The sequence below is a fragment of the Xiphophorus maculatus genome, chromosome 13, assembly GCF_002775205.1.
Source record: "Xiphophorus maculatus strain JP 163 A chromosome 13, X_maculatus-5.0-male, whole genome shotgun sequence".
Lineage (NCBI taxonomy): Eukaryota > Metazoa > Chordata > Actinopteri > Cyprinodontiformes > Poeciliidae > Xiphophorus > Xiphophorus maculatus.
Window position 1 is genome coordinate 19,678,610 of NC_036455.1, and position 12,859 is coordinate 19,691,468.

At 39.5% G+C, this 12,859-nt stretch overlaps 1 protein-coding gene across 12 annotated transcripts in view; it reads right to left on the minus strand.

Moving 5' to 3' along the window:
* Nucleotides 1-12,859, minus strand: part of adgrb2 (adhesion G protein-coupled receptor B2) — a 262,213-nt gene that overhangs the window by 177,302 nt on the left and 72,052 nt on the right. For all 12 annotated transcript variants that reach the window (XM_023345456.1, XM_023345457.1, XM_023345455.1 and 9 more), the window contains exon 2: nucleotides 10,840-11,743. In XM_023345456.1, coding sequence (XP_023201224.1) covers nucleotides 10,840-11,728 — 889 coding nt within the window. In that variant the 5' untranslated portion in view covers nucleotides 11,729-11,743. The remainder of the gene's footprint in view (nucleotides 1-10,839; nucleotides 11,744-12,859) is intronic.

A 12,859-nucleotide genomic window follows, 5' to 3' on the forward strand; every position in this document is an offset into this window, starting at 1 on the left:
AAGAAAGGACTACTGAGGGCTCAGCTGGCTGGTTAGTCAGCACATGAGTCACAGCATTGAACTTTGCATGGTTGAATTTAAAGTACACTACATTTATTCAAGATATTCTTTGGTACAAAAGCTACAATTTTATTTTCCTTTTCACATCCTGATAACACTGGATAAGCAATTTGTTTTAATTGGAGTTCATGTGATACACCAACACCAAGCATGTGTGAGGTCTTTGCAGTTTCCAACATGTTTTCATCTCAACTCAATCGCTCTCAGCAGCCTGCAGGTCCCTAAGTGTACAGTAGTACTCCCCAAAGAATTATGCCATCGCTGTCATGTCAAACATGTACTATTAATTTTCTTCCAAACAATGTTTTTTGTCAACATCACTAATTTATGTTAGTCTATCAAATATAATCCCAATAAAACATACAGAGTACAACACAATGCTTGCTCATGCAAAGCAACAATCGCACAAAGTATTGTTCATAAAATGGTGGTTTTTCTTTTTTCATTGTACAATTGCAGACCTCCAAAGCTTAGAAGAGGTAGAGACTCTTGGATAGTGACAAAGAGATGGGGAAAATACTGTTTTATATTAACATGTTTTATGAGAAACAATAATGAATTTATTGCCGTTGTTAAGCCTTAAGGTTAACAGCACAGAATTGGAGTTAAAATTTATTGTGTTTACCCAGAAATCTCCACAGGGCATGCTTGTCAGTGGGGAAGCAGTGTTGTATTTTACTTTTATTCCTAATGCACATCATTGAAGCAAGTCAAACTGCTCAGAGGGGATTTTGTATCCACATGCAACAGTTTCTTTGTGCGTCTTTTTCCGTTTGTCAATGCTAATTTCCAAAGACTCATGTCTATTCGATATCTTGATTAAAATTTACTTCTATGGTTCAAGATGAACCAAAAGCTCAGATTCAACCTCCCGTCTCCAGATGGTTTGACGGTTTCTGCTATGGAAGGTGTTGAAATTACTCCACACTGAGAAAATGGTGACACAAAGAAAAACAATATTTTCTCACACAGGTGAACCATGGTTCAAGTCTCCACACATGGCTGCTTAAATCAAACTTGCACCAAACGGGATGTCATGACTTTGTTCACGCTGAACTTCATTCTTGTCAATACACTGACACATTGGGTACATGTATGAAAAATCAGTGAGCAAGCAAAATATACATATATATATATATATATATATATATATATATATATATATATATATATATATATATATATATATGTTATTATTATTATTATTATTATAGGTTTAGTTTTTCAAACCACCGGAGTGGGGTTCAGTTACAATATCAACTTTGTCAGATTTGCGCAGTCTGAGGTTGATAGTTGAGCATTTTTAAATCAGCACGCAACTGCAACTTCGAAACAAATACATATGCTTGCTCGCACCCACACACACACAAACATACACCAGCACATTGAAAAATGCAGGCTTTTCACAATTGTGTCACATCACTGAGGGCACAGGTGCACTGTGGGACGCCCGTCTATTTTCTGCAGTTAATCGATCACATGAACTCAGTGGAGCTTGACTGGGAGTCAGTGGCCCAGAGAGTGATATAAACTATAGTAGTGTGAGTGTGCGTCTGTGAGTCTGCGTGCTGCTGTAATGTATCTCTGCATTCCATTATTATGGAATTGCCCTACATCCATTCAAAAGCTACAGGAGCCTTTGGAGACACATTGTAGCTCTCAGGCTTTTTTTCCATCTAGTCTTTAGCTCTTATTATATACGGTGTCAGATGCTCTCCTACTTCACATATGCACATGAATGCATGCATGCGGTCTCAGAAGGCTACTGTGCACTGGGAGGTCTCTTTGCCCCACTGGTGCTTCAACCAAATCTGGCTCGCTTCATCTCCTCAAATGTTGATCCAGACTTCAACTCTCCATTTGAAATCTCCTTCCTTTCTCTGTTTACTAGAATTCACTTTTTAGCGTGATACATTTTTTTTTGCTGGACACAGGTCTGGCTCAGGTGCTGTTGCTGTTCAGTGTCAACCCTTGATTTCATGCTATTCTGTCTACCAGTTACATCCGTTGAGGTCTAAAGGTGGAGTTTTGCTCTCCCTGTAAATGAATTGAATATATTTTACAAGGATTGTGTGTGAAGGGCCAAAACTAAGCAGTGTACAACCCACTCAGTCAAGAAAAAACAGGAACCATGCAAAATGCTCTGTGTGCAGAAACGCCATATTTGCACATCACCATGAAAACTATGCCTTTGTTGACAGCATCATGTGGTGATGCCTTTCTTGGTGGTTAGCCAGTAACCACTATATCAAAGGTTGAGTTTGACTTAGAGTCTGAAGTTAGTTATGTTGTAGAAGTACTTTTAAAGGCTGACATAAAAGCGTAATATGGGACCGTATGGAGTATTAAGACCAGTTACCTCAAGTTTCCTTCCCGAAACCCAAGCTTGCATCTTAAATTGATCCTTCCTGCCAACCTTTCAAACAAAGCTGCATATTCCGATTCTCATTAGCAGAACAGATATTTGAATTTTCCAAAATTGGTGCCTTTAGGGCAATTTTCTGTTATTTTCTTCCTTTTAATCCTGCTTGTTTCAGTCAGTAAAATGCAGCTTATGAAAATGTTCCTCCAATAACAAACAAAGGCATTGGGACTGTTTTACTGTATGTATGTATAAAACCACACAGAACATTCGTTGAACTGTAGCTGACTTTTGAGAGAAAGCACAATTAAAACTGTACTGAACACCAATTGTATTTTATTCGAGAATTTCATATAACTTTTCTGGCTGTTGATTTTATTAATAATGAAAAATTGGTCACAGTTAAAAAAAAAAACAGTAACAATCCTGCGATCTTTTTAGGTTTTTGGTGTTAAGCAGGTACACCTACGGTACTACTGTATTGCAGCACACATTTTAAGCTATGATGTTGGCAGTGTACACTGGAGCTGGGCAAAGGGTTCTGTTTAATGGAAGATACGTGCTGTAGTTTCAGTTTACCTTGATTTATGACATTTTTAATGGCATCAACAGGAAGTTGGCTCATGTGCTGAAAACCAATCCATTCTGATACAAAGCGACCTGTGGAGAAACCAGGAAAAGATTTCATTGTTTACGTGTGTATGCGTGTGCGGGCGTGCACTGCGCGTGTGTGTGGGGGGGTGTGTGTAGGGACCTCTTCTGGAGCATAAAGGGGCTCAGTGCTGAGTGAGAGAGCTATAGCTGAAGAGTACAGAATACTAATTCTGCTGCCACAGTCACCCTGAGTAGTCCTTTAAACACGCACACAATCCTAGTCCATTCTTTTTAGGAAAAATCTCCACAGCAACTGTATTCCACATCGCACAATTACTCTTTGTCAAAAGCAATGGGCACGTGTGTGCACTTCCATTTCTCATTTTGTCTACGTGTGTTTTGGTAAAGGCTTATCCAAAACACCTGTATGCACCCAGCACCAGAACAGTATGAAAATAAAAACCTCTCACCCATGCTGCTACCGACACAAACAATAAAATTCACACTATTCTCTCTGCTCTAATTAACAGTGTAGCTGTTGGTATTCCACGAGGAGAAGATGAGCCGCATGTGTGGAAAAGAGTGTGAGAAAGTGTTTGCAAGTGAGCGACTACCGGGCTCCTGCTCATGGCTAGAGTGATTTGGCCCCAAGAGTCTCCAAAATCCTAATGAATTCTCTCTGTGGTTCTTTTCCTACAGACTCTAGTCTGCTGTGTCTATATGTGCCCTCAGTAGTGCACATATAGGGAAATATGCAATCCTGTCTGGGTGGAATAAAAAAAAAAATCAAATCCATAACTGTTTTCCATAACTTTCAAGATAAGCATTTAGCTCTTATGCTTACATGTAGACATGGTTTTTCAACAGGACAGCTACATAATGGAGCTGAAACCTCAGTAGGAACATAATGTTTACCTTTCAATAATTCACAAGTTTAAATTCAGTAATTTGACCGTTTTAATTGCATTAGCCAGTTAGCAAGCAATAAAGTCGAGTGTGGCCAAATGCTAATTTACAAAAACGTATAAGTGGGTGCTAGCTTTTTTTTAAGTGTTTTATTGCCATGAGAAAAGGTGTCCATTAAGATTTTGTTATGAGTCTGTCACATTTGCCAAAGAGGTAACAAATTTGTCCCAGAAACTTGATAAGTTACATTTTGTGTAGGATTTGATTAGAAAATAAAAACAAGCTCAATTTGTTTTGGTTTCTTTTGCCATATTTGGTTCTGTGAAAAGTAGCTGTCCTGGAAAAGAAATACAAAGGTACCATGCATGTCTATTTTAGGACTATGTGAAATTAATCTCAATCTCTTTCTTATGTGAATTCTGTGTCATTTTACCCAAAAGAAACACAATTGAAAACAAATGTGTTTTCTCATTGGGGGGCACGCGAACGAACGAACGTAAGATGGGGGTGGAGGGACAAGGAAATAGACCAGACCAGGGGACAGACTAACGTAAGTCTGGAGGGGAAGACGACCGGTAGAGCAGGGGACGAAAGTAAGAACGGCAGAGGAGCAATACAGGATATTTACGGCACCTTCGTTCGTCTCACTCAGAAACTCATCTACCAGCCATGTACCGCCACGATGATTTCCGCCACCCGTTTGTTCAGACCGGGATATATGAAATTTATTGTGCGGTTCATCCATAAAGTTACACTTACACTGTAAGCATCAACTACTCAGCCGCCCGCCGTGTTCAGTCTATCCGCTCACCGGTATAAATACTCAGCGCTCTTCCCGCCGTTCGCTTTCAACCAGCAGCTCCCGGAGGAAAAAGGGTGCCGTACTCCAGGCATCGCGCCAGTCATTTTAAGGATGCCTATTGGTCCTCCAAAAAAGATGAAAACCCGGGCTTTATCATCAATCAATAAAATCCCCATGGGCCGTACTTGAAAATTGGACATCATGCCGCTAACATTTAGCTTTCGTCAACAACTCAGAGGCAGAAGTCAGAGCTACGCGCAACGCAAATAATGTTCGGGCCGGAACACAGTGCACTAAATAATAAAACATAAATTAACAAAGCTTTGAGGCAGGTAAATTTTCCTCGAGGAATTTTAATAATTGAGGTACTCGAATCACTCGAAGAATTGTTTCAGCCCTACTTTACATCATTAATCATCATGAAATAACGTGATGGCATGTGGAAAATATTACAAGAAAGCTTACAAAAGGAAAGAAAAAACATTTCATACTTATATTGACTGACCGCTGTGGTAGATACTGCCACACAAGGGACTGGATGTTCCATTTTATTATCATTGAAGAGCTTTATTCTTTGCGAAAGAAAACTAATAGTCTCGAGACATTTCTTGAATAATGTTTTCTAACCTACGCTAGGAAGAATTTGACCCAGTTACTTCTACAATTTATTACAGAAACAATTTCAAAGTTTCAAATTCTTCAGCCTCTTCCACCAGGAGCAGAAGGGGTGATGTCCATGACTTTCACAGTTAAAGGGCTCTCTGTATCCTGGTTCAGATCATAGCTTTAACCTTGTACATCCTCCGGTTCTCAATCACTACGACACAAAGGGGCGAGTGCAGCATCCATCATCCATCACTCTGACAGCAGCAGCACCTATTCCGTACGAGCACATGCATCCCAGCACATGAGCAATATAATGAATAATAAAGAAAAGGGATAAATATCCTACAAATTTGATCACAGAAGTGGTTGAGATATACAGGGGATTGCATTTCTTGATTAACTCAAATCCATTTTTTGGTTCCCTGGCAAGACTGTGCCACGGTGCTCTACCGTACACCTCAAATGTCGGGGACCCATAACAGCTGTATCCACTGAAGGCTAAACGGTTGGATTATGCAACATGAAGTATTGACGGTTGCAGTCTGTGTTACCTGTGGAACCTGAATATACTGAACCACCAAATCTATTCTATTTCACAACCTTTACCATAAGAAATTCTAACGGTGGACACCAACTAAAAGAAAATAAGGGTAAAAAAAATGTAGCTACACTATCAAAAAAAGAAAATTTGAATCTGCCTGGAAGTTTCAATTCATGTCTTCTGTCTTTTTACAAGTTTAGAAAAGTTTAAAGGTTCAGCCTTTATATATCAGCATATAAAAATAGACTAAGTGTTTCCATGTGAAGATCAAATAGCACTGTAGAGAAGCAGGCAAGTCAAATATAAATCTGTCCTGGAGAGGTAGATGGAGAAAATATAAAACTAACAACATGTAGATGCAGCAGACATACCACTTTATGTTTTCCATGTAACATGATCTAAGTTATAAATTATCTCTTCTCTTGAGGTATGAATATTTCAGAGAAAAATTCAAATCAGGTAGGAAAACATAACCAGTGCATCAGAGACCAACTGACAATACTGACGCATTTGCATTTGCTACATCTGTGTACATAAAACATATCAACCAGTTGGTATTTACAAAACTTTCTGAGGTGACAGTGCCACCTGCTGACTGTGGTGGTATTGCAAGAATGAAAAAAAAGAAAGAATACAATGAAATAAAAATAATACTCTAGCTATATGCAACCGCCTTTGTTTTATAAACTCATAACCTCCATTATACATCACCTGAAGCCTCCTAATAACGAAGCCAGGTACAAACATTCACAATACATAAGCGTACATAAATGATGCATTTCTGAAATAAATTAAAATAGAGATGAAAGGGTTGGATAAAAATAGTCAGCTTGGTTTGCAGTTTCTATTGTGTTTTCTTTTTTTCCTTAGTATCTAATTTATATGGAAATGAAAACATGTTTTTTATCCATGTTGTATGTAGTTATAGGTCTCAAATAAGTCCAGTGTCAGATTAGCAAATAATTTTGATGGACAGAGACTTAGGACCTCAAACTAAAAACACTGCAGATGAACTACAAACTATCATATGAGAGACATTTATTTCAAATATTTTTTTACATTTTCTTTCCAGTGGAAAGATGGACCAAAATAATTCTGCATGTAATTCTCCTTATTATAATCATTTGCTGCAGGTACATAGTGTTTCTATTTCCACAGGTCACCCACAGCTGTGCTAACTATAATTTTGTCTTTGTAAAATTTAATTCAGCACATGTAACAATTCTCATGGTTGCTAGATTTACTCCGGTTTCCTCCCACAGTCCAACCAAATGCATATTAGTTTAATTGGATATTCTAAATTGTTCTTTCGAGTGTGACTGTTTTGTTTGGTTTTGGTAGGCGGATAGTAGAACTGGGCATGTCGATCTTTATATCAGTACCATTGACACCGAGATGAATATTGGTATCAGATCAACGTTTGCAATTTCTCTTCTCTGTCCAGTAAATTGCTCAATTTTTTTCACCGAGATTAAAATGTCAAACATGCATTTTTAATTCGAGGGCAGTACTCCATACCGTATTTTAATGTTTCCATTCAGAACGTCTGCTTTCTTTCAAATACAATCTGTTTGATTCCCTCACCACTGCAGATTCACTCCAAAACTGTCTAGGCAAACAGCACACCTCGCTCTCCCAGCTTTCACAGTTTAATCTGTGAGCGGAGTTGAAATTTTAATTTTAGCATACCGATTAAGCCATTATCTATGCAAGCAGCTGAAAAAATAAATAAATAAATGCTCATAAATGTACACTTATGTAAAGATGTATGCCTCAATCATGAAATATTAATATGACTGAATATGGTTACGCTTTTGTGTTAACTGAAGAGAAAATAGCATTCCAATTAGGTTAGATGCCGAGTACAGACTAAGTTATCCTAAAAGACATTAAAAAAAATACATTGGTGTGTTTTAGAAATTTAAGAGAAATTTCTCTTAAATTTCTCTTAAGAGAAATTATATTTATATAATTATATTTCACTCACTAAATAAAAACAGCATTTTTCCATAAATATTTTTCTTGTATTTTATCAATCATTTAACGTCAAATCACCAAATTATTCAATGATAAAAGAAAAAAAAGGTATCTGTATCAGAGTTAGTATCGACGATGCAAGCCCTGGATTTACTTGGTACCCGATCAACAACAAAAGTATTGCACACCTTTAGTAGATGAATGCATTGCTAACAGTAAATATAATTTTTGCTAAATTGAATTATCTAAGCACAAACTATGTCCGTCCATCCATCCATTTTCTAACACCCTTGTCCCTAGTGGGGTGCTGGTGTCTATCTCCAGCTAATGTTCCAGGCAAGAGGTGAGGTTCACCCTGGACAGGTCGCCAGTCTGTCACAGGGCAACACAGAGACAGACAGGACACGCAATCATGCACACACACACTCACACTTAGCGAGAATTTAGAGAGACCAATTGCACAAACTATGTATCCCTTATATTTTCTTTGCAAACTACTCTCTACGGAAAGAACAACTCCACTAGACGTTTCCTTTTGCAATTTGCCACAATTTAAAATAGGTGATCTGGTCGAACGGAGCTAAATTCAAACTTCCTGGCCGACCTATAAAAGGCTATGTGTGGCACAAATAAAACTGAATATAATCAATCCCTGCTTACAATCCCCACTGTGAAAATGGCAATGGCAGCAACAGTGACGCCTGTCGAAGGTCATTTTTTCAAACTTTTTTCCTTTTAACCTCCTCTCATTGGAATCAAAGTATTATTCTTTAATATAGTTATATAAATCAATTAAGTATTAATCATTAATCACTAAAGCTTTTGTTCATTGACAGTTGAGATCAAGGTGAATCCATATTAGAATAATAAAAAAAAGAATCAGATAGAAAAGATAGAAAAGTGAACACAGGAGTGTGAATTTATGTATCTGGTAATTAATCAGCAATGAAAAATTAGCTGCAGATAGTGTCACTAGCCCTCCAGTTGATAAACACATACCAATTTGCATCTGTAACTACCTCTATCAGCAATGGATCATTTACGATTGTGCTTCTGTGCCATGTATGTTGTCATGCATGGCAACACCGTGCATCAAAATCATGTCAGACTTGATGGGTGATGGATTTATCATTACAATCATTCGCATTCACCCCATCTCAGACGAGTTAAAGTCAGGCCTGCAGATTGCATAATTTGTTTGTCAGATTCAATCCATCTGCTGCTCATCTCACACTGGGCCGCAAAGATTGGTTCTGTCAGTTCCGTGTCTGGCTGTCCCAGGTTCTCCTCAAAGTGGGACATGATATAGAAATTGTGAGCTCCCCAGCAAGCATCCTGATCAAATAGCTGAATCGCCTCAACTGACTCTTCATCGTGGAAGAGGATTGGCTCTTCTTCAAGATCCCCATGGATGATGGAGCTTTTCACCATATGGCTAAAGGGGCGGTTGGCCATCACACAGGAAGACAGCTCTTTTCAAGCTTGGATCTCACACCTGTTCTGATCAACCATATCTTAGGACAACTGTTGAGATTCAGAAAATAAATGTCCTACATTTATCCCAAATAAACTTTCACAGACACCCTTTGGTTTCACAATTTAAAATGTATTCCTGCAAAAAAGACATAGAACAAAAAACTTTACATTTAAGCTCAGCTAAATGTCTCATACAGACACAATGAGACATCGGATAATGAGGATGTTGGAACTTGATGTCCTTTTGTTAGGCTTGACCACACCCTTAAGGCCAGCAAGGCTTCTATGAAGTTCTGGCCAGCTAGTGAGAGATAAGAGCAGATAATAAACCAGGTTCAAGTCATATGATATAGTTCCTTAGTAACTCGGTGAACTGGTATGATTCAGACATTTCCTGTTAGCTCAGAGTTGCTATAATCGCTACTACATTATACTAAAGTAAAATAGGGGAAAGACTACCTCACCATCAGTTATTTGTCTGCCTCCTTATTTCTCCCTTTGTGAACTTATTAGATGATGTGATCTCCAGCTGCATAAAGCCTAAACAAAAATAACCTTCCTAGAAGCTAGGCGAAACTCTCCCTGGAGTTCTACAGATGTGTTTACTATTCAGGCCAAGTTTTTCAGAGGTATCCTGCTACCACATAAATGTGGTTGCTCTTAAAGAGGCCTGGCAGTTTATGTTCAATTAGAGACAAAGAAAAGACAATTTAGAATAACCTGTATATTAAATATATTCATCCAATGTGATTTTAATGGAATAAATAACCTAGTGATGAAGGCAAATGATTAAAGAAGCTTCAGTGTATGCGCTTGTCACATTTCTGTTTCTGCAAACCGATTATTTATGTACATTGCTTAAGGCACACAAGAAATTATGCAAATGAAAGAAGCAATCATCTTGTGTATAAACGGATTATCTGCTTCATGTTCAATTTATCGATGTATAAATGACCATTTGCGCAAATTTGTGCCCGTCGTTGCGCATCTGATCCCCTCCGCACTGTGTAAACAGACCGTTTCACGCACTTGTGCCGTACGCACACAATGATGTGCTGCCTGTAAACTAGTACTGTAGGAGCCACACCTCTTGCCCACATGGGGGAATCTCTAAAATATAGATCAAAAGGCAGAATTTCTGTCAGGCATTACTAATCTTTTGATGAGAGCTTTAAAAGGCTTCCTTTGAACTGCCTCAGTTTTTAATTAAAGGGCAACATGCACAAGACAAAATTCAAATAATAAATTCTCTATCAAGCAGAGAATTTTGACCTCCCCGGGGTGATATAAAAAGACAGGAAAACAAGAAGAACTTCTCTGGTCTGTTTGTCGAGTACACAAGCAAACAACTGCACATATGAGATAAAAAAAAAACCTTTGAATATCAACAATGTTCGGTCACCCACGTGCCATTTCAATATGTATCCATGCACATTGTATTAAATAAAGAGCTGCACAGAACCAATATGAAAATGGTGTAAGCGAGACAGAAAAAACTTGAATCACAAACCCTACCTTGCCTGACGTCTCTCGGTGCTATGGCGATTGCATCGTTGGAATGAAGTTCAGTTACACAGCAGTCATCAGGGACGAGGGAACCGTTGCTGAAACTGTGAGGTGTCTCCGGAAGTAGTGGAATCGGCGGCGCCATGATGTTGTGATTAGGACAAATGCAGCCCGTTTGCGTCATCCCACAAACATCCCCATCAGAGGTCTCCTGGTTCCCATTGGGGTCCGTCCGCAGACACTCCTCAAACCAACGACAGAGCACGCCGCAGGTGAACTGACTGGAGTTCTCGTTGTTAATGAGCAATACCTCCACCAGCCTCTGCTCCACCAATTCCTTTGTTACCTGAGGCTCATCTGCAGCAGGGTGTCTCGTCAGACATAACTGAACAAAGTTTTTATCAAACTGCAGGAAGGAGTAGGGTCTGTCTGAGTTCAAGGGGCTGCCGCAGAGATCAATGATCTCCTGATCCCTGGCTGTTGCCGTTTGTAGATGGAGAGGGCAGCTTTGATTGACTAGGTGGTGGTCAAGAGACAGGAGCATGGGGTGGTGCATTTGGCAGATGATAGGGTTTCGGGTGAAGCGGAGGTAGAGGGAGTACTTTGTAGGATCTGGATTTTCCAAGGACCATGAACAACCAGGTGTCCTGAAGGGAAAAAGCTCCCGTAGGGAGAAAGAACCATAGAGCACCCCTGCTACAAGGCTGGAGCATGGTGAGGAGATGGATGAGGGGCCCCCTTCTGCCCCTGTGCTGGGGATGCTTTCGGCAGCCCCATAGGCAACCTCAGCTAGGGTAGAGAGAGGAGCTAGAGCGAGGGCAGACAGAGCAGCCAGGGCCCCAGCCACGGCCAGGAGGGAGGACAGCACAGACAGACACACCCCACCAGCAGTGTTCATCCTATGACATTCGTCCTGCAGGGGGAGAAAGAGAAGAGAAATGATCAACATTGGACATATTTGGTAGCATCCGTAAACAAAACTGACAAAAATCAACATGACATAGACAAAAGACAGACTCAAACGTGTTATACAAGTCGATACTAAAGACGCATGTCTGGTTGAAAGCATTTCTAGAATGATTTGTGCATCGCCTCAGAGGATTACAAAACCAACTTTATGACAGCAGTCCTCCTGAAGTTTTTCAAACGCACAGACACACAAGAACTGTCAAAAACACAAACACATCCCTGCTGGGCTGGATTAAAAGGGCTGATGACTTGGCTGTTGAGACATGCACTGTGGGGCCTGCTCTACCCTTTCCTGCTGATATGTGCGCGTGAACAGATTTGTGCACACAAACAAACTCCCATGCACACACACTCCCGTCCCGCTGAGCAGCTCCCCTAAGGTTCTGGCAAACTATTACCATCACTGACACAGTGAGGGTCCGCCAACAGCCTGATTTTGACTCACAGAGTGTGCACACACAATACCGGAAAAAAAAAACACACTCTCTGCATACAATATTTTTCTTCAGGGTACTTGAAGAGTTACTACTCTTGCCGTGTGTCTACTCGATCATGCAAGACATATGAAGCATCTTGGTAAAAACGCAATTTCAGGAGGTTTTGGGCAAAATGGGCCATTCTTGCCTGATCAAGCAATACCAAGCTGATGTTCATTTCTCTGAAATATTGGCAGAGAAATCTAGGCCTATCACAATAACAAATTTTGCTGAGCAATTAATTGTCTCAAAAATTATTGCGATAAACAATAATATTGTTTGAAAACCATTTTAAAACTGATTTAATGGTAATGACATAATAATGCAAGAGATATCCTGCCAAAAATAAATACACTTTATTTTCAAAAGAACACTTAATACTGGAACTAGTAAACAACAGTGGAAATAAAAACTACATTCAACCAAAAGAGCACAGATTATGAAGTCTGTACACCACAGTGCCCTTCAATAATCATTAGATTTAGATAAGGAAGATGAGCACATCCGACTACCTCATGCAACAGTTCACACTACATGAACCCTTTCCCTTATGACAGTCTTAGAAAGTCCAACGTTTTAAGATT